The sequence below is a fragment of the Leptinotarsa decemlineata genome, unplaced genomic scaffold (genome assembly GCF_025532065.1).
Source record: "Leptinotarsa decemlineata unplaced genomic scaffold, Ldec_3_MD MMD2_tig00026307_RagTag_RagTag, whole genome shotgun sequence".
Lineage (NCBI taxonomy): Eukaryota > Metazoa > Arthropoda > Insecta > Coleoptera > Chrysomelidae > Leptinotarsa > Leptinotarsa decemlineata.
In genome coordinates, this window is record NW_027412681.1 from 10,650,707 (window position 1) to 10,676,415 (window position 25,709).

Genomic DNA, 25,709 nt, shown 5'->3' on the forward strand with positions numbered 1-25,709 from the left:
AATTGTTCTTACTAGCGAAAATAAAACATGTATGTTTTTGGGTCTGTATCTTTTTGATTCACCTCATTTTGGGTAATTTCTGATAAGGCTACACATTTTTATTTATTACATCTCATATTATTAGTCAACAAATTTCAACTTCGCGAAACCATAAATTATCAAATGCTTCAAAGTAAAGGATTTCATTATGAAAAAAAGGGAATTGAAACTTTCTATGTTTTTTTCCACTTTTTTTGCAGTTTCGTCCTATAAGGACATTTTCAATTTGATAGATTATAGGACGAAACTGCAGTAACGTTAGTTACAAATAAAAGCGGTAAAAAACATAGAACGTTTCAATTCTCCTTTTTTTTTTCATAACGATTTCCTGCCACTTAGTAACGGCTACATCCATCAATTTATTAAATAATTTCACTTCTTTTCGGATTTTATATAAAATAGAGACCTTTACATGATGTTATAAAAATAAAACATTTAATTAAAAAAACAATTTGCAATTATATAATAAAAACATTGATTAATTTTTCATTTCTTCACTAAACTGTCTTCATTACACACTTATTTACATACTTTGCACTCTGACAGATAACTTGGATCTCATCATACATTCTGTAGTGATTTCCAAGATGAGAGGGGAAATGAACAAATATCTTTCATCTGAATCAGTAATTCATATACTGTCGTGTTGCTTTCCTTCGACACAGTATTCTTTTACCAATCCTTTCGACATATTCGTCCACTTTTTCAATAAAGTTTCTCAGGAAGTTCATCCCGTTGAGACACTTTTCTGCAATCTGTTTTATATCCTCCTCGTTGACTGGTTCATTGAGATTGCACTTTGCAGAAACTCTTTCCTTACAACCCAAGTTGGTAAGGGACATATCAATTGAAATTGTCCACCAAATTATGAAATTGAAACGCAAAATTTCAAAAGTTACCCTGAAATAATAAAGATGTCAATGAATACAGTACTCTTAATAGATTCGGTGTAAACTAGTCCCAATACCAAAATATGAGATTTTGATAATAGACACTCCATCAAGTGATCAAAATGTGGAAAAATATTATCAAAAATATAAATTCTATGGTCAAAGCTGTCCTAAAACTAACTCAATTATAATCTAGTAAATAGTAAAAAGTTAGCCTCACAAAAACCACGTCACCAAACGCGGACTGCGATTCCAAGAATTGCATTTACCTGATACCCTGCGAGTGCGGAAAATCCTATATGGATGAAACTAAGAGGCCATTGAATGTTCGCATTGCCGAGCACAAGAAACACACAGCGAGGGAAACAAGCAAATCGGGAATAGCAGAGCATGTTTGGACTCACCAACATAACATCAAGTGGTCCTAAGCTGAGATCATCCACAGGGAGGAACATTGGTTAGGGAGGAAATTCAAAGAAGCTGCATATATGTTGTCCAATAACGCATTCAGCCAAGCTATCTGGCTGAATGGAAACCCGTAATCAAGCGGAAAACGGACAACTCCCCCCAAACGGTCAGCCTCTGCTAAACCGGTTAAGCGGAGAGAGGGAAGAGAGGATAGCTGAAAGCACTCCGGTGACCTATTAATATAAATAGTCATCTCTCGGAGGAATAGGTCCAGTCATCACCCGAAGACGATTGTGGATACTAACAATCGAAACGTCGTGAAGGTGTAGGCCAAGACTCGCCGAACACACACTTTCTTATTGACGATAACTCCGGACATTCGGATAAGACATGCCTAACAGTTTCATCTTCCTGTTCACACATCCTGCATAGAGGTGTGTCCACTAGCCCCATATTGTGTATGTGTTTCCTTAGTTAACAGTTGCCGTTCAGAAATCCTACTATTAAGCGTAGATTTTTCCTGGTCATCGCCAGATATTTCTTCAGCGCCAGCTTCCCAGGGTCACCAAGGGTGATCCTGGCAAGATTGCATCCTTTGATTTCATCCAAAGTCATCAGGCCGCTTCCTTGGCTAAAGAATCGGCAATGCGATTATGCGATTACCTTTACTCATGTCGTGCCCTTTAATCCACCTCAGGATAATGTTATTATCTACAGAGAATTTCCTCGTTCTGGATTACTGTAGGTCCACCACTTTGGGGCTCATTTTCGAGGCTACAATTTTCAGAACGAATTTTCGCAAACCAAAGTCGAACAGTACGTTCAGTAATACTACCAGAGTAGAGTAGAGTAGAGTTTATTCTCTTGTGTGACAATTAAAAAAATTGTATACAGTCGTCAAAAAAAAATAGTAAAAGGAAAATTTTGTACTTGCAGAAACAAATTTTAAGCTATTTAAAATGTAAAATAGTAGGAGAACTTAGTTATAATACATTACTGTTACTTAGTCATGTTACATTAAAGAAGTGTATGAACTCTTCACTTTTATAAAACACATTTTCTTTAAGAAAACTTTTTACCCTTTTAGCAAATTTAACTAGGACTAGTTCCTTCCACTCGTTTGGTATCATATTGTAATATTTAATAGACAGAAATCTGAAAGAGTTGAGATTCTTGGATAAGCGAAAATACGGCACTATAACGGATTTATATCTGGTATTATATTTATTTTGAACAGTATAACTGGAAATGTTTTTCTTGGCAAAAAGTAAGCATTCATAAATGAATTGATTAGTCACAGTCAATATACCTAGTTTTTTGAATAGTGGAAGACAACTTTCATCAAGTTTTGAATTTGTTATTACTCTTATTGCCCTTTTTTGCATTATGAGAATTTTATCAACATGTGCCGATCCACCCCATAAGAGAATTCCGTAGGACATGGTACTGCGAAAGAGACCGTGGTAGGCTGTGAGAACAACACTTTCATTTACAATATCTTTGATATTTCCTAAGAGATAGATGGAGGTAGCTAATTTATTTCTCAGATTGGTTATGTGAGCCTCCCATTTCAGATTACAATCTAATGTTAGTCCCAGGCATTTTACCTGCAAATTGTCCTCCAGGGTTAAGTTGTAATGTTTTATCATTATTTAGACACAATCTTACATTCGTGAAATATTCCTGAGCACTTTTGAGAGTGTATGATTCAATATTCTGATCATAGTTTCTCCCAGGCCAAATGCCTGGGTAATTTTTTTGGGCTGTTTCAGCAGCGCTTTGGTTCAATTTTAATTCGTAGAGAAAACACTGTCAGCCACTTTCAAACAAAAATTTAAAACCCGACTCAAGATGAATAAAATTAAATGATCATACATACTTTGGAAAATTCATACAAAAATTTATTTCTATTATTGAGTTGTGAAAAGGTCAAAGAAAAGTTTGTAGGCACATATTTTAGACTACTTCAATTCACGGTTTGTCAAGATTTAATGACTAAAATTGTATATTTAGTATTTAATGTTTTAATAGTATTCAAGTTGATGGGAATAGACTAAGTGTAATTTTAAAAATCTGTTCACTTTGGGACAATGTATATTTTTGAACGTTTAAACTGGAACGTTGAAATATATAAACAAATTTTATGAAACAAGTGATGTTCAAAATTTATACTAGCTTCTTGAAATTTTTTTGAATTGATAATGATAATTCAATTACATAATTTCAGAAATGCAGAATCTTCAGTTCTAATCAGCATGTTTATATCAACAAAAAGTCTACAATAAATGCAATTTTCGAATTTCCCTTAAACTTTGGATATGTTTCTCGATCTGTCGAAGACATATGACTGTCTCAATAACCATATTCTAATTATTAAACGAGACCACCGTGGTATTAGAGTTAATACATTACAGTGGATTCAATCATACTTGAAAGAACGTGGGTGTGCCTCAGGGATGCTCTCTAGGTGGCTCGGGGAGTTATCAACATTGCCTCCCCAGGACACGCAGCTAATGACCAATGTAGTCGATGTTGATGACACAAAAAAACGTATATGCAGATGATACAAATTTGCTGGCTGGTGGAGAAACATTGAACATTTGTTCAATGAAATTAAAGAGTGGTTTATTCAAAATTAATTGATATTGAATAATTCAAAGACTAATATCATTTCCAAAACAGGCACTGCTCCCAAACACCACAACTGCAATACTCTTCTCGACTAATTTCCAGCTTTGAATTTCACCTATTGATATCTAACATTTTCACTTTTAGACACACATCAATTATTTTTTGAGCACAAATCGGAGAAACTTTCTTTACTCAAAAGTTTCCGCAATTTTTCAGCATACTGATCTCAACCATTTTAGACAGTGTTCATTTATTCTATGGCCCTTCTCCTGCCATTTTGTGTTGTGGACAATGGTGTGTCAGGAATATATTCAAAGGTGCGGGTATTCTTCCTATTGATATCAAATTCTAGACCATGGTTACTTCTAATCACCAAGACATCCAATAATGGTAACTTCTTGTTGTTTTTAATTTCATAAGTGAATTTAATATTAGGGGATCTGTTGTTGAAGGGTTGAAACTAAATCCTCTACCTTCTAGACTTCGTGTCAAAAATCGCAAATACATTATCTACATATCAGATCCACGTCTGTGGAAAGTAATCTAAATTCTCATTTTCGTTCGATTCAAATCTAAAAGTCAAGATATAGTAAAATTTGGTATGAGAACTTTGTACAGTGACAAAAGTCATATTCCAGACAGAATTTTGAAATTTTGTGATTTTTTTCACATAAGGTGTCATATTAATAAATGAAAAAAAAAATTACATATCTCTGAGCAAATTCAAAAATAGTCTTGAGAGAAAATGTTTATTTCGCCTTATTCTCAACTGCTTGATATACTATTACTATATGTATTTTATAACAACATAAGGTAATATAATATCGAAAATTACTTCATTGTATATTGTCTATCCAAATTTTTGTAAATGGAAGTGATTCCGTAAAATGAATAAATAAATAACGAAAAACGAAAAGTCAAATACCTCACCTATTATCAGGATGCATAGTCAATTTGTGGGAAGACCCATATTTACTTCCAAGTTGATCAAATTCTTTATGGAAACTGACTATTTCGTCTATGCACAAGCAAACATAATCCAGCAATGTCAACAGATCAAATTTTGTTCCCAAAGAAGATAGCAGGTGTTCTTGTTTGAGCTTGAGTTCCAATACTTTTGCAACATAATGTGAAAAAGACGATGACATTTCTGAAAAAAATTATAAAATGATATTTTTGGAAATTCATGTAATAAATAGTACCTTCTAGCTTATTTTCCGTTTGTATGCTGTAAACCAATCCCAATCCTGGATGAACATGAACCTTGAAACGAATTGATCGAAAAAGACAACTGAAGTAGTAATAATCGTTTTCAGATTTTACAAATTGCCAGTATTTCCCAGACCTAAAAATATAAATTTTATTATATGTATGATAAATTGTCATTAAATATAATAACATGAAGAGTAAATGTTGTGTTAGAATTCATCTATCCCAAGTTACTTGTGGAACCCTTTATGGATCATGAAGTAACCAAAGAAAGTGACCCTGACTCTAGATAGGAGTTGAACGTTGTCAGAACAACCCAACTGTCCTTCCTGTAACATCAAATCAAGAGCAACACCTGGAGAAGAAATAACCAAAAAAATGTATTTCTGAGTCGACTGGCGGCTGTAAATCATACTATTGCTCGTTAGTTGTGTATTAGAACAAATTTCAATAAATCATAAAACGTGCACAATTTTCTGAATTAAATCTTAGACCAAATTAGAATGATGAGATAAGCTTTCAACCTTGACTTAAGACCTCGTTAATCCTTAGCTCACCCAAGTTTCGATTTCTGAGGGTTGTCGTTTGTAGAGGTGCGACGGCTGGTTAACGGAAAAACAGATTTCGGACAGAAGCATCCAATTTGTTGAATATGTATTTTGGATACAAGGTAGAGGTGGATATTTAGGATTCCATGTAGTCTTTTGTCCTTATCTAAATTCAACTCAGAGGCAAAATCAATCAGGAATGAAATATATTTGAGTTACGCGAACATACATTGCAATAATCCAATAATAACTGATCTCAATTATAACCAATGATCATACATACAGCTGTTTACTTCGAGCTCATATTGGAAAGTAATAATATTAGAGAAGCCACGATTTTCTCTGTTCTCTGAATCAGTTAGAAGTTACTAACAGTTTTTAATATGTTGTTTTCATATTTTATATTTGTAATTGTCTTCTCTAGTTTATTTTTGTATGTGCAGTACAAAAAAATCTTCTTAAGACAATTAAGTATAAATATCCCTGTTCCGCTCGCCATCAAAATAATGAATTATTTGGAAATCAACAACATGTTATGTAACGATCAGAACGACTCTAGGAAAAAATTCTTTTGAAACAGCTTCTTACTATTTTCTCAGCAACATATATTCCAGCTTATATTAATAATTTTGTTTTTCTCAACTTGAGTATGGTGTTTCATACAGTGTCAAACACCTGAATAATTTACTGAGATGGTCGAGTTCTTATATGAAAGGGTGTTTGTTGCATGAGTGAGAGATATGGACTTGATATGTCAGGGGAATATGATGTTAAACTAGAAGTTCCTCAGGGTTTGGTATTGGAACCACTATTGTTTGTTTTATTTGTTAATGATTTGTCTGAATACTTACAAGACTGCTACATAACGATGTTTGCAGATGACACAACTGTTACAATCCTAGGTAAAATGATAGATGACTCCTTAATTTGGAATTCTCAATATATTATGCAAGAAAACAAAATCAATATTTTTTTTTAATAAAACAGATGAAAAATTATATACATTGGAAAAGTTCTGTCATACAGATTTCAATAAGGTATTCATTGGACAAAACCGGATTATAAGAATCATGTATGATATGGAATATCGAGACAGCTGTCAGCAGGAATCCTTGAACGAAACCTCAAGCTAATTTCATAGTTTTTTTTTTGTATATGTTTACGATATTGTTAATATTTATAATTATTTAGTTGTGTGTAATTTTTTTGACTAACCATATGTACTTATTGGAACAAAATGGTTGAATGAATTATTATTAATATTATTGATAGACATTTTGTGATATGAAATAATAATTACCTTTCTGCTGCTTCAGTTACACGCTCTTGTAAGGATTTCAGAGGGGCCAGATCTGGCAAAGAAAGTCGCCTTTGACTTTCCAACTCATCGCTGGACAAACCTTCGCTAATACGACTGGAATCATCTTCTTTCTCTGTAAAATATTCCTCTACGTTCACAATATTGATTGTTGGCATGCGGTACTCTTCTAAGAAAGACTTTATCTGATCCCAATCCTTCCAGAACATATTGCATATTTTCTCACATCTAATGGCAGATTCTTCAAAATATGGATCTGGTTCTATATTAATCAAGTGCTTTTTGATGTTACTGAGAATATGGTTACTTCTCATCGTGTAGTTTTGGTAATCAACATTATCGAGTGTACTTTCGAGCGAAGCTTCTGATTCTGGTTCCATTTCACGGGGAATTGGGACTTGCTCTCTCAAAGCTATACTATCGTGTAGAACGAAATCTTTCTTTTTGCTTGTTGCTTCCTTCCCCGAGGCTATACTATAGTCTACAAGAGAAACTTGTCTTTTACTTGATGCTTCCTCTCCTAAGGCAATACTATCGTCTACAAGAGAAACTCGCTGTTCACTTGATGCTTCCTCTCCTAAAGCTATACTATCGTCTACATCTACGATCTCTGGTGTTATATTTGATAAGATATTATCTGAATTATTTGTCAAATCCCAACAACTTTTATTATTTTCTGTATGTAGTTTAGCAGTTTGATCTTCAAGTAAATCAACTTGATTTGTTTGTTTGAGAGTATCTGATAATTCATTTACATGAGTTATGCTAATATCGTCCTTGGAATCAGTTTTGTTTTCATTTACTTTACTTTCTGGATATTTTTGACCTGGAAACAATGATTTATTCAAAGTACACAACAGGATTTAAAAAAAAATCAATTTATATATACATAACTAATATATCAAAATTTCGTGTCACAGTGTTAGTTGCCATACTCCTTGGAAACAGCTTGATCGATTTTCATGAAATTTTATATGTATATTCGGTAGGTCTTTTTATTTTATTTTTCTTACCCCTAAGTTATAAGTGTTCCACCCCATTTTTGTTGACAATTTTTTTGTTTTTATTTTTTTACGTGGCATTAAAATTAAAATTAGGTACCTGTCCACACTATTTAAGACGCAACTTGACAAAATGTGGTAGTTACTTGAAAATGGCCTTATAAGCCGAAACCGGCCGTAACGAATAAATAAACACAGTAGAAACTAGACAAAAGTATTTTCTTTATTCTATATTCAACATGAATTTCTACAAAATAAATAAGTCATCAATCGAACGAGTTCTTGGAACCTGCCTTGTATGATTTACAGACCAGTTGCAGAGTTCAGATAAGTTTTATTCAATATATGACAGTGATAAGAACATGAAGCCTATACTGTATTGTAGTCTTATGAAATAGAAATAAAATGAAATGTGTGAGTAAGATCCATAATTCGATAAATGAGTTGCTGGTTAAAAATCACCTTAATCTTCATATATCTAAAATTCGAATGTAGAGTAACGTTTTTAAAGGTCTGTGCAGTCAATTAATCCGTTTGTGAGTTTATACAGAGAGTACTGAAAAGTCAAGTTACACATCTCTGCTAGAAATTGAAATTTTTTTTACAAACTGAAACTATGAAAAGATAAACCCATTAACACATCAGAACTATAGTAAATATCTCCTGAAATTTTGTAAAAGGATTCCAAAATTCCAAACTTATCCCAGCATTTGAACATTGCTATTATAATTCGATGACTGGATAATGATAATGAAAAGTGCATCTAAGTACTTTGTTGCAAATACAATCTAATACAGTGAAATCTTCGTCAAAGATTACTACCAGATTGCATTTTCATTCAATAGTTAACTGAAATGAGATCATTTGGTTTGTTAAAACTCATTATTTTACATTTTTAGACATATTTCTTTTAAAAAACTCGTGGAAGATATCAAGTTATTCTATTTGTACATCCTGTTAGAAAAAAAGTTACGAAACTTCCAAAAATATTGATTATAGAAACTAAAAATACAATTGCACCTGGAGTAGATATATATTTTGGGACACCAGGGACTCAACCATCAGCTTACAACTGAATTTTGAAGCACTTATTCTCAACGATTGAGCTGAAAATTTGCACACAGGTCAATTTGGATAACATTACATGATTAGCTAAGTGACGTAATTCTACAACAAAAATAGCGGACCGCCCAAGATGGTTTAATATTTTTTATGCACCCACATGATACGGATATCAAATGAATGGGTTCAAGGGAAAAAATTCAAAATGGCTGAAAACCAGATGACCACTATACCAATGTTAAAGAGTTTTGACTCTTTTAACGGCAGAGGTTAGGAATACTTTGGGGCTATTGTTGTAGGGGCTGACCGTGCAACACTGCATTAAATTAAATAAAAAGACTAAGGAGTAAATCCAGCAATAATTAAAATATAATAAATTATAATAGAATAATAGAATCATGATAGAATATTGAAAAAACTTATTCAACTAGAAACTTTTAGTTACAAGCACCAAAAAGAAGAAAATAAACTTCAAATTAAATCAAACCCATAAATTTATTAAATTACACAGTTATATGTCGCGAGATTCACCTGTGAAGAAACATGAAAACAATGTGTCACTTGATCTTGACATAATCAATACTAAAAACAAGGTTTTTTATAAAATAGGTAAATGTAGCAACAAAAATGATTTTTTTCTTTTACTACTTGTAAATCAACGATTATACTTGAAAAATATTTTTAATATTAACTTATTTTTATTATTAACTTTAATATTAACAAAAATCAGACTTATTTACTTCCAAGTTCACCCAAAAAAATTATATGTGATGGTATAAGCCAATATTTGATGAAAATTCATAATGGATCAAGTAACACTTCAACGTGACATTTTCAATGAACAGTTTAAAAAAGCGCAATACGTGTTTCACTATACAATAGATTCCTCAGGCATGTTCATAAGTATGAATAGGCCTGAATTCGGAAAAAATATCGTGAAATACATACAAATTATTGCAATAATTTTTTTCTATATTAAAAAAGAACATTCAAATTGAAACAGCCAAACAAATATGTTTGGCTGTTTGGAAACTTTCAAAGAAAGGGAAAGAAAAACTGCAATTAAAAACTCTTTATGAAGGTATGTGCATCATACACAGAAGTTTCTTTTGAGTATAATCTGGAAGAACAACTTTTTGACACAACTACTTTCACATGAATATTGGATTACAAAAAAAAATCTTTCAAAACAACTATTTTTATGTTAACATTGAATTATACAAAAAACAATTTTTCACGTTTTGCACTCCAAACATTAAGTATGATATGTGTATGATATACATATTTCTATAAAAAGTTTTTATTGTAGTTATGTTTCTCTTCTTTTCTTCAGAATTTTCCCAAATTTTTGATGATGGAGAAGTAGGAAGCTTAAAAGCTCTATCCTAAAAAAAACAACAGTTTGTCATATCAATTACTTGAGAATATCAATAATTCTGTGGGAATATCAATGTCACCTGTTAGAGAAGTTTGCAAAAACAAAAAATCGAGTTACCTAGATCATCAAATGGTGTAAATAAATGTCTAAAATAGATTGCGTATCAAGGAATATTCTTCAACAACAAAAATGTAACAATAAGGTTCATCACTTTGCAAGTTGTACCATCAATATTGGTTTTTTTTTTCAGGAAATAAGTAAAATGAATTGCGAATATATTAGGAGAACAATTCACACAATAGCGGGTAGCTTTGATTCAATGTTTTCTAATGAAATGCCAATTCATAATCCAATTAATTTTTTTTCGCTTAAATTCTTACTTGTGAAGACTGCTCAAAGTTTAAAATCACTTTTTTAGAAAATCGTGTGTTTCTTATATCAGCACTCAATAAACATTCTTGATTTGCTTACCTTTCAATAATACGTTGATAGATTCGGGTTTGGAAAAAGTGGCGTGTATCAACTGCTGGGTATCTTCAATGGATGGACTCATGTTGCTGACATCCATAGCAAACGATGTTGTTGGCGTCACCAAGTGATTTTTGAATGCAGGAAGAAAATTATCATGCTTCATTAACAAATGTCCAGGTTCTGAGTACAAAATTTTATTCTTCGTCTCTGGGGCTTCATTGCCATTATCTGCTATCTGTTTATTAGTGTTTTTTGTCAAATTATCATTAGTCTCACATATAAAATTTTTTCCCAGTCCTGTAACATCTTTCAATTTATTAAATGCAGTATTATTAATATTAGTATTATCTCCTTCAGTAATTTTGCAGGGAGTGCTTTCATCCAGTTTGAAATAACTAGAAGGTAGAATGGTCTTGTTGTTAGTGACTAGAATCAAGTTAGTGTCTCTGATGTCTTCGGTGGACTTTTTACTAATTCTTGCAGAATCCTTTTTAATATCATTTTGATTGATATTTTTGGTCATTAGTGAAGATCCGTCTGGTTCTTCATTTGGAGTCTGCGGTCTAGAATTGAAATGTTCGACATTTGTGAAGTTATTATTGGATTTTCGTTCTAGATGTTGTTGGTTGAAGTTGGTAGAATTTTGAATTTCTACGGGTTCCATAAGATTGATGGTGAACTCCATAGGGATTTCTCTGAAATCGTTTTCAACCGGAAAACTTGACGGGATGTTAGAAATTTGTTTAGCATTTGGCACCATTTCTGTATAGTCCATATCCTCACAGTTATCTTCAACTGATGATTCATTATTGAGGGTAGGTTCCCCCAGAGTGGATTGCACAGCAACGGATTTATTTAACAAATCCATCTTCACTTCTCCAGAATTACTTTGTTGTGGATGATTATTATAAAAGTGTTTGATACTGTTCAAATTCTTCGTAAATTCCATCTGATCATTTTCTATGCACTCTGGCTTGAAATTTCCGTCCGAAGCAGTTTCTGTGTTGACGAAAAAAAAATTGTTTATAGGTAAATTGGAGGTGAATTCCATGTTAACTTCATTGGGAACCTTCTGCACATCAGTGGTAATAGTTTTTTTTGCTGAGAATTGTTGTGATTTCAATATTGATTTATTACAAATGTCTCTGTGTGGTACATTCATATCATACATTTGTTCAATTCTGGGTAAGTTGGTGGTACATTCAATTTGGTTCACAGATCTGGGAGCGTCTTCGACTTTACCAGTTCTTGAGTTACTCACAAAATAGCCACCTGTGGCCAAGTTGGTGGTCAATTCCATATCAATATCCTCAGCTCTGACTGGCAAATTATTATCATACAACTGTTTGAAAACTGCTGATTTAGGTTCAGAACATGGTACATTATTTATAAGTTTGGTATCAGTTACTACAGCAGTGAATTCCATCTCATCGCTCACAACCTTTGGAACTATATCAGTGAGGAGAGTGAATTCCATGTCATCTGCTGATCTGATGGTTTTATTTTTTGAATCCATCATGATTTCCATATCGTCACAAATGGGTTCTGTTCCAGGCTTTACAGTGGCTGTACCACTCCTGGTCTTAGAAAAATCACAAGTAAGTTCCATTTCAAAATCTCTACTACTTGAAGAACCAGTTTTGATTTGAGAATTTCGACTTTTTACAAACGCCACTATACTGTTTGGTACCTTGAAATCCCCATTTGTGTAGGTCCCTGTAAATTCCATATTGGATTCAGATGGATCATATATTACAGTCTCGTTTTTAGAAATTATAGTTTTTACAATTGGCATAGCATTCTCTTTATCACATTCGTTTACTCCCTGTGCTATTTCGTACTGAATATATTTACTGTTGGTAGTAGACTCCCATATCTGAATTGGAGGTTTGCCAACAGTCTCAGAAGAGCCGATAGAGGTTACATTTAGAAAATCTGGGCTTATCGCATCCACCGATTTGGAAAAATCACTGTGGTTAACTTCCTCTTCGTAAGTACTATCCCATACTGTGGTTTTTTCTGGATCTGCAGCGAAAGGTCTGTTCGAAATACATAAAAAATTGGATGAATTCTCAAAAATTTTACATTTTGTAATAACTGAATAATAACAAAAAATACAAACTTGATAAAATTGATGTTTGCAAAGCTGACCCTTCTTGATGCTTTTGCTGAAGTGAAGACTTCTGTAGTCGATTCATCTGATGGATGATTTGTACTTTTTCGTGATTTCAGAATCTAAAAAAAAAATACATTTATTCTCTAGTTACATTGATGTGATTTTTTTGAAATGTTCCTTATTTTTGATTTTCTTCAAGATTTATGTTTTGGTTGTACTGTTACATAGCAAATGTACACACTGTACTCAAGTATTAAATGAATAAATAAATGAACAAATGAATAAATTAGATACCTACCGAAGATCTGCGATTCCTTTTGTCTATGTTGAATCCAGTGTCCGACTCAGGATCCCTAAAAAAGTAGTTAGTTCTTGTGGAGGAAATCGTTGTTTTTTATAGACTTTCTTTGGAGATTTTCAGATTGTGGAAGAGAGAATCCCCAAAAAGGCCAATGAAAACTCAAATTTATTTTATTATCTATTTCCTGTGAAAATGTTTTATGAAATCATCACTTTAATTTCCATCCAGTTGTTTTCGTAAAAGCAATTATCAAGGACTTCAAAAACACACTTAAGTAAAACTTCTGCCGATCTAAACACCACTCTATACAGCAACATATAGTTTCTTCCTTGTTTCATGGCATATTAACACTAGAAGACAGTGAATAAAACTCATTAGATGTAAAATGAATAACAATAAAGTACCCCAGGGTTGTACACCTACCCCCAATACTCCAAAAGACTTTTATTTAAATTTCATCCATTTTGCAGATAACAGACTTATATATTAGTACATCCATGATATCATGTGTGATGCAACACAATGAAAAGTATGTGGGAAGTATTTTTTTAAATAAATAAATAAAAAATAGTGTTCAGTAATGAATCATGATATGATGAACTTGAAAACAAAATTAATGAAAAAATTAAACCTATCTGTATAACAAAATATCTTGAAATTCCTAATTGGATTGCGGATTAACATTTGAAGAACACCTACTGAAATTAATGAAAGAATAAAAAATATAAACTTTCACGGCCGAAGGTAACTGTTAATCTTCCGAATTTGTAGACCTTAGACTGCATGTTTTTGTGTCAGACGTTTCGTCTACAACTGCGGTAGACATTATCGAATAGAAGTGCAAGTACCTGGCTCTCTCTGAACACAAAAAAAATGTAACAGGCATACTGACATACTGACAAATCAGCAGTAGCTGATATTCACATAACAAAGGAACTCACAGAGACCCAAGTTCTCAATAGAAACTCAAAACTACTATAAAAAAGAAAAAAATGTATTTCTTGATATAGGAATTCTAATGTACTGGTTCATAAGTGAAACTAATAACAATAATATTTTTTTGATAAAAATTTGAAAGAAAGAAAGGAATTGAAATTGATAAGTAAACATAATGTTCACATGGACAATTGATACTGATGAATCTGTATGATATAAATGATACAAATAAATCCATATAAATAAGACATATTTTATGTACTCGTATGAGCGTCATTGAACCCAAGTTATTCAACTAATAATTTTTGAAAGTTATCAATTTACTTGCTACACTTAATTTCACGATTAAGTTCATTTTAATCCAGGAATCCTATTTGGAACAACGTTCTCTTTTTTTTTACGTAATGCGTTCAAATTGACTTTCATTTCATTTCAGAGCCTATTTGAACGACGTTTAAAATTTCACAAAATTCCGATTAGTTTCAGATATATTCGAAAAGATCTAAAATTCGCCATTTTCGATTCAATTTTTTCCTGACATTATTTGAGGTGATATAAGAGACAAAAAACACTTTCTCATTGCCAATTTTCAAGCTGTACATGAAAAAGCATGACCAATTTCACTCACGTAAACGGGAATCACTCGTTATAACCTCTAAAATGGGTAACTTTTCAGTAATTTGCACGATTTTGTATGTCTTTGGTTGCCGATTCTACCATCCTAGCCCTTAGTCATACTTGAATAACAAATTAAAGAATAAAGATAAAATATAAATGTATGAACATAAAACACGGCACCCAATTTATAAATGTTACAATTTAAAAACAAATACATATATTATATTACATTGGGAATTATTCCCAGGAATCATCACTCCAATAGTCTTTTAAACTATAAAAACATTTTTTATTAAAAATAGTTTCGTATTATTCTTAAAGAATTTATATGATTTTGACTCCTTGATTGAATCAGGTAATTTATTGTAAAGTAAGATAGCATTGTATATTGGAGAATTTTTAAATTTATTTGATTTGTGTGAGGGTATCCTTAACATACCACCATGACGTGTATGATAATTATGAGTAGAACCATTCGTTTCAAAAGATGCAAGATTATTCCTTACATAAGTCACACATTTAAATTTATATATATATATATATATATATATATATATATATATATATATATATATATATATATATATATATTTATATATATATATATATATATATATATATATATATATATATATACATATATATATATATATATATGCATGGAACTGATAATATATTTTCCCTTACAAGAATAGGTTTGCAGCTATCACGATAATCCATATCAAAAATCAGTCTTATAATTCATTTTGGGCAACAAATATTCTATTAAAACCTCTACCACATCCCCTTGACATTATATTTAGGGAAATATGCGGATATGCCATTGCAAAATATATACTTAAGAGATTTTTTTATCTACAAGCAATTTCATCTGCTTAATCGCGAAGAATGCTGCATTAAGTTTCTTGCAAACCTCATCAATATGTAGATCCCAATTTAAAGATGCATCTAACATGGTTCCTAGAAATTTAACATCATGTGCCATGGCTATTCCATCAGTTATATCTGGAATGTTATTTTTTCTATTATAAAATTTCATCGAAACAGATTTGGAGGTATTTAATATCAAATGATTGCATTTACACCATGACGTAAATCTATCAATACATCTTCAAAATCTAACATATGGTTCCTTCACAATTGTGTGGATATAAAAATTCGGGGAAATATTGGTAATAATAAAATTCACTTATCCTTTCGGTATCTTTAATTTAATCCAATGCTATTTGTACCAATTTTCTTCCGCGATTCATGACTTCTGATCAAAATATACCGTCAATACACTGTTGATATAACACTGGTTGCCGTTAATAATAATAAACATTCACCTACTATAGATCGATGATTACTGAATATATTATTGACATTGGTACTCGTTTCTTTGAATGTCTAATCGGAACCAGGCCTTTAGGTCCTTTCTGATTTATTCTGTATCTGCAATGATCCACTTAGGTCCCAGTGCAAGGTAATTTTTCAAGCGTTAATACACATCTGGCATATAGTGCCATAAAATCAGTTTCATAAAAAGGTCGCGTGGTTCCTTTCTGATAAGCATTACCTAATTAATAGTTACAAAAGAAAAACATGAATTTTTATGACATAGAACTGGTTGAATACTGTTCACCTAGAATAATCATAAAAATATATTGTTGAAAAAAGGCAAGCTCAGCCACGACTCTCGCTGTGCTGGAAATATAAAGTGTCTATCTTTATATTTCCAGCACATCTCAATTGGGTAAATAACGTTTTATTGGCAATAAAACAAATTTTCATTTCGAATGAAGAAAGAAGTAAACTGAACACTTACTTGAACTCTTCATCGGCATCCATTGAATATTATACTATACACCTAAACTATTATGATGACTGGAAAAATATCAAATTTTGTTAAAAACCATCAAGGTTTGAGATTTAGTTTTTGAAATTTGATTGTTTGTCAATTGTCAAAAAATACTGGTTTTCTTCTTCGGTTAATTTTTCAGAGCAACTTAGCTATGTTGTTACTGTCAAAGCTACCCAATGATTAAAAGAATGACTCATTTTCTAATTGACCTTATGATGCGACCCCATGGTTGCCAACTGCGGTAAAATAATGACATTTGACAATTTTACATTTGCTAATAAATAAATAACTTATCTTCCCGAGTTCTTTCTGCATTTTCATTTTTGGTAAATGAGAAACTGATTTCGAGAATACGGCCGTAAAGAGATTTCCAGTCGTCCTATATGAAGTTGGGGCTCCAGAATGAAGAATCAGCTATGAAGAAATATAAGATGGTCTGTCCCAATTAGGTCTCAAAAATGAAAATGCAGAAGGAACTCTGCATTTTCATTTTTGATAGGTTATTTATTCATTAGCAAATGTCATTATTTCACCGCAGTTGGCAACCATGGGGTCACAATTATGTACCAATACTTAATGGAGTTTCGTTAAGAAAGATCCCAATCGTAATTGGTATCCAAATTGGATACGAAAGAATTTCCCTCTTTCAACTTGTGTTTTTGTTTTCACTTTTCCAAAATTTTCATTCTACTGCAGGACTATGGAAATCATACCCCCTAAAGATTCCGCCGCATGGTCTTGCGGTCTATACTATATAGTGTGAGCTATTATTTATTCAACTCCAAATAAAGAACTTACTTTGTTGCTTCGTATTCCACTTGATAATTGTTTATCACTTCGTGAAGATTCACTTCACTTCGTGAAGATTTTGATAAGCATTAAGTAAAATTGTGAATTTTACATGCATATATATTTTTACATGATTTATAAGTATTCATATCTACTCAATTGTTGACCAATCTGATGTTTTGTACTGCCTGTGTATAAAAGATTTTTTTGTTGAATAAAAAAAAGCTTGGTACCACAGCAGCTGCTATAACTAACTTATATAGACATCTACTGTCTGAAAATTTCCGGTTGTAATTAACATCTAAATTCATAAACACTGTACAACTTCTGACAAAATACTCCTCCTCACTTGGGTATTTCTTTTCACTTTTCCAAGATTTTCGTATGCACCGCACCAGCCAAATCTACAACTGAGTATATAATATCTATCTATACTAGTATAGTTAGTATATACACGTGAAGATGTTATTGTTTATCGAAACACGTGTTGCGTTTTTTGTAAAACTGCTTGACGAAAAGCTCACGTTAAAGTGTTTCTTGAATACGTTATGGATTTTCATCAAGTATCAGCCAATTCCATCACATAATCTCAAATACTATGGAAAATTTCTAAGATTTCAGATTGTTGCAAACTAAAATTTGATTGCTATATTACTAAATTGTGCAAATGATACTTCAGGCTGCCTAATGAGTTGTGAATATAGGTATCACAAAAAGTGTCTATTAGGCATATTTACGTTATGAAATTTGTTTTTGAAGCGCTTGTGCGTACTATTCTACCATGATTTTTGTCTTCCAATTGTTTTGGAACATAAGTTTTGTTTTTAATTTATCTTAATATTTTAAAAATAGTATGCCTCATGCACAAGAAATACAAAGTAGAAATTATTTCAATCTCAGCCTATAACACTCGCTCCTCTCATCATATCTTGTATTTCAATACCCTCCTCAACCTCAATCATATTTCTTTAATGTCAAGGGGATAATAAAAGTTTCAATGACCTTCCTCTTACCTGGCGAGACATTCAAAGTGACATATTTCAAGCTACAGCTTATGATACGTATGAGGTGCACTCACCATTCTCTTATATAGGTACATATAATAATCTTATACATATTTTTTATTGTTTACAGTTAACCGTTTTAAATTTTTTCATAATTTTTTATGATAATTTAACATTTTACAGGCTTTCAATAAGAATTTACTTTCTTGAACAATAAAGCATATTGTCGCTCTCTATAAAACTTTTGTAATCAATTCAGTTGAACCAACTAATTTTTTATTCTAATAAGATTATTCGTGAAAAACTTTTTTAAAAAATGTAACATAGTTGTATATTGATCTATAATAAGAGATTTGAATGATATAATTGGGTCATTAGATAATAAATGTAGTATCCATGAAATCTTGAATTCTAAAATGATAAAGCAAGTATTTGAAACACCTGGTCATGCAATCCTCAATTTAATCAATACATCGCTACAGAATGGTCAATTGCCCGAATTATTAAAAATAAGTACCATTACACCCATACCTAAAGTTATAAACACTATAAAACCAAGTGAATTTAGACCTATTAATACCTTACCGCCAATAGAGAAGGTTTTAGAAAAAGTAGTATATAATCAATAAGAGTTTATCGACAAAAATCAAGTCATCATCAATCAATCTGGTTTTCGAAAAAAACATTCTTGTGAAATATCACTACAGTTATCATTAACTAAATACTAATGAAAAAGATAAAGGTAAATATGTTTTAGCTGTCTTTTTAGATTTCAAAAGGGCCTTTGAAACGATTGATTGAAGTATTTTGCTTCAGAAGCTGAGAAGATATGGGGATTGAAGGGATGTGAGTTCATCAACTTATTTGCAGATAATACCTTTTTGGCCTGTACTGGAGTAAATTTAGAAGAAACTGTTGGTAAAATGAATAAAGTTCTAGAGAAATATTTAAAAACCAATAAAATGAAGCTTAACGTTGAAAATACAAAAGCAATGATAATCACTACTAAATTCAAATATAATCAAATAAATACAAACAACATAAATATAAAAATTGAAGAGGAACATATAGAAATAGTAACATCAGTGAAGTATTTGGAATTTCAACTTGATACTTGTTTATCATTCGACGACCACTTCAAATACATTGAAAAAAATATTGCAAAAAATTATATTTTTTCTCAAGAATCGCCAATAACTGATCAACAGATACAAAAATTATGGTATATAAATCAATAATCCAACCCCATTTTGAGTACTGTGCATCTACTTTATTATCTTTTAATTTGAACAAAGTGCAACAAATACAAAAACTACAAAATCGAGGAATGAGAATAATTTTAAAATGTAATAGGTATACACCAATTTCTACCATGCTATCTGCTCTACAATAGCTCTCAGTATCCAAAAGATTATTCTATTTTTCCATGGTTTTCATTTATAAAATATTAAATAAAATGACCCCACCATACTTGCTATCATTAATAACTTTCAATAAGGACATTCATCACCATTCTACTAGGCACAACAGTCACATTCACATAAATAGAACAAATTCAAGAAATAGTATGAGCAGTTTATTTTTTAAAGGTTTTGTCCGATTCAATGATTTACCTGATCCAATTAAATTGAAGATTTTCAAGAGCAAACTGTTATACAGTGTGTCCAAGATAAGGATCCTAAGCATGGGAATCTCAGTACCTGTTGGAGATACAGCTTAGGTTAAATTAGGAAAAAGTTGTGTTCTTTAAAGCTTATTTACATGCCGTTTAGAAACTTGAAGAATTTTCATGGCCTGCTGAGATATTTGGGAAAAACGAGAATTTGACATTATCAATTTTATTTTTTTCTGACTTTATTTGAAAAGATATCAAAAAACGAATAACACTTTTTCATTGGCACTTTTAAGGTACTACACGATGGTATTTTTAGATTTTATATCCGACGTTTCGTTTTCAAGAAACCATCAACAACTTTATTTTTTTATATGACCCGAAACAAAAGTACACCCTGTATAATTTTCTACAATAATTCTTGTAATGCAACATTTACTTTTCTTCACTAGTTGTATCATTCTTATAAAGAATAATTTGATCTTCAGTAGCACCCTACTCATTTCTGTTTAACAAAGCTAATAACAAAATGAAAGGGGTTTCTGAGGTTCAACACTAATAGTCAATATTGGCGACATCGTGGAAAAGTCCCTCATCAGACATTTGAACATAACTTTTATTGACAATGTCAAAAAATTGGATTTCTTTCAAGAGGTGGATACATTGCTGCTTCTGGATACATTGTACAAAAAGAAAACAAATTACATTAAAAATCTATGTACATTTTTTCAATTCAATCATAAAATACAGTATCAAATTAAAAAATCGACGAGTATAGACTAGAATTATCAATTTCCAATGGTTTCTAACAGCAACTTCATGAGAGTTTCGAATCGAGACTTTATCTCTTCCACAGTTCGATCTGACAATTGTGATGCAATCACTTGAAAAGCACTGTCTTTATCGTTCTCTTGCTGAAACACTTCTAAAATAACTTTATCTTCCTCCCGACTCCAAGATGAGTTCTCTTCTTGCAGCTTGGTATAACTGTCTTCTGCATTATTCGAAGAAGATACACTTGAGTTGCTATCCGACTCACAATTATCCTGAGACGACTCCTCACAAAATTCTGGAATATTTCAATAGCTAAAGATGTCATCAACTTACAGAACATTTAGAATGCAAAAACTGTGAACTGAATTTTTTTCGGAATGTTCTTAGGTGGCTGTACTTCAAAAGTAGACATTGTGTTTATAACTAAAAATCCCGAGCAATAATGCTCGGGATTTGATAAAGTAAATATTTTTTTTATAATTAAAAACCTCGCTTTTTATTCATCAATGACAAATAAAAATTAACTCACCACTTTCAGAGTCAGCAGTTTGTTGATCCGGACTTACAGGCTTGATATCACAAGATGATTCACCGGCTGCGCTTTGATCACCCCATTCCAAAGACTCTTCCAGCAGTCTCTTTTGATCAGGATTATCATCAGGCTTTGTCGAAATACTTTCTTCTTCTTGTTCAGCTTCACCTTTTTCCCTGGTCTTTTCTGGTGTCTTCTTAATAGAATTGGTCCTTTTCCTCCCGCACAGTTTCAGGTCCTTGACATTTGACCCGGTAGATTTTGATTGATCAGTAAGAGGTGAGGTTTTCTTGGAAATACTACCTATTCGAATTCGCTTGGGCTCGGGAGATTTATCAGGAGTTTTTTTGATCCGTTTTTGGGTTTTTTTTTTTGCTTTTTTCTTACCATCTCCTTCTTCATCGGTTTCCTAAAATAAAAACATAACATAAGATTGTTAATCCCTTCGTGTCTGTGTCAACGTCTTTCAGAAACCTGTGTACATAATAACAAACTCATAACTAATTACAATATTCCACTTAAAACTCATTCTTGTTATATTTATATTTTCCTTGCCATAAACATGTATGTACCTAAGTTTCTTGAAAAATAACCTATTCTTGGAATGTAAAATAAAACTATATTGAAAATACCTCGTCTAAGTTTTCCTTTGAAGGATAAGTTGAAACCAGCTTAGACGGACTAGTATCGGATCTCTTCTTTTTTTGATTCAAACTGGGTGATGATTTTCCCATCAACCTGGTGTTCTGGTCTGTGTTGGAACTGTTGAGGAAAGACACAGTCGCTGGACGTGGTCCTTTGCCAGTTTGTAAGTACACCCTTCCATTTATAAACTGTTGGTGAAAACAATCATTGAACCTAGCAGAAATCAACCAAACAGAAAAATCATGAAATAGATGCAATAAAAAACAATATGTACCCTGGTTCCACATTTGGTACAATGCCGATATCTCGACTGAAACTCAGAATCTTCAATTTTATGGCAGGCACAAATACAAGACTGGCTGCCGTATTTGTCTTCGCTGTGAGGTACCGTGATAGTTTCAAACGGTTCCTCATCATCATTTCTTGACATTTCTTTAGCGATGTCCATTTCCTCATAAGCTCCTTCCATCAAACTAAAAAAAAATTAATTTGTGACTTGCACAAATATTTGGCTCCAAGTGAACACTTGGAGATGAACAAAGAAAAAACAAAGCCAGTGACGAGACTTGTTCAGTTTCAAGTGGTTTTGAAAATGGCTTCAAAGCAGAAGCCGACAAAATGAAAATTACAGATGCGTTTCAACCTGGACAATAGTATATCAAATTTCCTACCGCGGAAACCTATCCAAACACATAATTGTATATATATATATATATATATATATATATATATATATATATATATATATATATATATATATATATATATATATATATATATATATATATATATATTCATGCACATACAAGCAATATTAGAATGGACAATCTCTTGAGGGTCAATTTTTTTACAGAAATCGTATATACTGAGAACAACAATTGAAAAAATACAGTGTGGTTTGCTTTCACAAATACAATTATCTCTGATAGAGTTGGGTGATACTTGATAAAAACTCATAACATATTCAAGTAACACTTTATTGTGACATTTTCACTGGACAGTTTTATTTCTAGACAAGTTTTGCTTAGAAATGAAAATGCTTGTAAAAATGTGTAATTATCATCATAAACGAAATATCATCGTTAATACATAATGAATATCGTACATACAATAATCGAGATAATCTTCAAGTGAACATATAAAATGTCAATTAGCAATCGTATTATGTCTTATTTTGCAACAAATATTTATCATCACAGACTTGTTATCGAAAAACAAAAGTTATTTCCTAGAAAGATTTCTTTTTAGCCACGAAACAATAAAAATATTTCATACATATCAGTGTTATAAAAATTCAAACTTTGCAGCTTCATTCATCTGACACATATTTTTATGTATGTTTCTTGGGAATAAATTGTTATTATTAAAAACAGATGAAAAAACTTAACGTCCATATTGAAAATAAAATTGTAGAATCCAATGAACGAAACATCACATACAAAAAGTGGATTGAACCAGATCATAAGCACACAAAGTTCTTTCACCTTGAATTGAAAAAAAATGTTCATGAGAGTTTAGGTTTTTGGGAAAGATCCATTTGGCTTTTAACAGCTACACTTTACCTTATTTTCATATTATTTGAAATGGAGGGGACAAATCTAGTAACTTTTATTGTCAACCTAATTATGGAACTTTTGTTTGAAAGTGATTGACAATGTTTCATGATGAATTTCACTAGTTCGGACTTCCATTGTCTACTATATAAAATGATTTGAAATCCCTGAAACAACTAAAAAAGAAGAATTGAAAATGAGTAGCTGAAAATAACAATTATATTAACCAAAATAAACCTGAAATGAAACAATAGTGAAATAAAATACAAGTAAAAATAGAGCAATTGAATAAATAAAAATAAAGAAATGAAAAAAGAAAATAAAAAGTGGAGAGATTCCAAGTCACGTTATTTTTATTTATTCAATTGTTCTATTTTTACTTGTATTTTATTTCACTATTGTTTCATTTCAGGTTTATTTTGGTTGATATAATTGTTATTTTCAGCTATTCATTTTCAATTCTTCTTTTTTAGTTGTTTCAGGGATTTCAAATCCATTTTATATAGTAGACGATGGAAGTATGGAACTTTTGTTCAATTTCATAAACCTTGTCTCACCATAGCAATAGTGGAATCAGCTGAAAAGCAGTCTGCATAGAAATATATTATAAGATTGCTAACTGAAATTTTATTTGTTTTCTACCTTATGTACCATTGTACATAAGATAATCATTAAGTTGGTATCAAAAATGATATTTCATTTTTTGAAAGTAAATCACAATGTATTTATTCAATTTGGAGCGAAAAAAAAATAATGAAAAAGTGCCTTACTTACAATTTTAAATTAAAAGTATTCGTGCTTAGTACAAGATTTCTGTAAAAGAAGTACGAGCCCCAAGAATTCTTTATTCAGCACATATTTTTGAGCACAGTGAAAGTTAGCAGAATTATCTCAGAATATCAGGCTTCAGCTTAATAAGGAATTACCAAGTACCTGGAGAGCTAGTTTAAGAATATCCAAAATGACAGTGCCATGTAGTTGTCAAATGACAAATCAGACAAAGCTCAATTTCAATACTAGAATTTCCTATGTAAGTTTATGATTTACGAAAATTTCAAGAAATTTAATGCAGTCAATTAGCTCTGCAGATTGATGATTCATCGTTCATTGACTATAGTAATAACTAATTACTGCGCCGTTATATTTGATATTTCCATTGATTTTGCTGGATCACTATACGCAATTAGCTAATTGGTATCATCTGTTTAAAAATCTGTTTTTCCGTTAATCAACTGTCGCCCCCATACGAACAAAAACTCTCAGAAGTTGAGAAACTTGTGCGAGCTAATGACTAACGAGGTCTTACGTTTTAACGTGTGATTCCTGCTTAATTAATGTTTTTTTTTTCAGAGTTGTGTGAAGTTATATCACTAATGAACATTATAAAAAGTAAAGGATGCAGAACCAAACCTTGTGGTTACACTAACAGTTTTGTAGCATTTGACTTTACTAACTCAATTATTTTCCAAATCATGTGCAACCCAATCATTACCTACTATCCTAGTCAAACGTGTCAAAAGCTCGACTCAGATAAAAAAAAAGAGCAATCAAAATTCTTTATTAGTCAGATATTGATAGACTTGTGTGTATAATACTTTAATATCGGTTTTGGTAGACTTTTCCTGTATTGAATATTACTGGAGTTTTTTCCCAACACCAAATCGTTATTTTTAACACCTCGACACGTGTTTCGATCACCAAGTGATAATTTTCAAAGAGGAAGATTAAAACAGTTTTAATCTTCCTCTGATCATCTTCTTTGAAGATGATTACTTGGTGATCGAAACACGTGTTGAGGTGTTGAAAATAACGATTTGGTGTTGGGAAAAAACTCCAGTAATATTCATTACTACACCAAAGGTTCCAAACAGTGCATCATAAGTACATTTTCCTGTATTGATAATTTATTTCAAGAAACAAGTGAGTTGCATATTGAAGGTGCTGTATTTTCCGAACTCTAAGGAGCAGAATAAACGAGAGAGATTAATATTTTGATTTTGTCAGCTGTTAGTCAGCAGAATTGTGTGCCCA

General features: G+C 31.6%; 2 protein-coding genes across 3 annotated transcripts in view; both read right to left on the reverse strand.

Moving 5' to 3' along the window:
• Nucleotides 1-452: 452 nt before the first annotated feature.
• LOC111506300 (uncharacterized) lies at nt 453-16,891 on the reverse strand. The gene is made up of 8 exons (XM_074180927.1): nt 16,734-16,891; nt 13,370-13,424; nt 13,078-13,190; nt 10,956-12,994; nt 7,026-7,869; nt 5,171-5,313; nt 4,899-5,118; nt 453-939 (listed from the first exon to the last, which is right to left on the reverse strand). Exons 1-8 carry the CDS (start codon nt 16,754-16,756, stop codon nt 663-665), a joined length of 3,714 nt encoding a protein of 1,237 aa, XP_074037028.1. The 5' UTR covers nt 16,757-16,891; the 3' UTR covers nt 453-662.
• Nucleotides 16,892-20,875: 3,984 nt separating this feature from the next.
• mute (gon-4 like protein muscle wasted) overlaps nt 20,876-25,709 on the reverse strand; it is a 33,537-nt gene continuing 28,703 nt past the window's right edge. Inside the window, exons 15-18 of one of the 2 annotated variants that reach the window (XM_074180929.1) lie at nt 22,400-22,598; nt 22,113-22,313; nt 21,478-21,889; nt 20,876-21,243 (exon numbers count right to left, since the gene is read on the reverse strand). In XM_074180929.1, coding sequence (XP_074037030.1) covers nt 20,963-21,243; nt 21,478-21,889; nt 22,113-22,313; nt 22,400-22,598 — 1,093 coding nt within the window. In that variant the 3' untranslated portion in view covers nt 20,876-20,962. Of the gene's footprint in view, nt 21,244-21,477; nt 21,890-22,112; nt 22,339-22,399; nt 22,599-25,709 lie in introns of those variants that run through there. The other variant, XM_074180930.1, reaches the window with a different exon arrangement.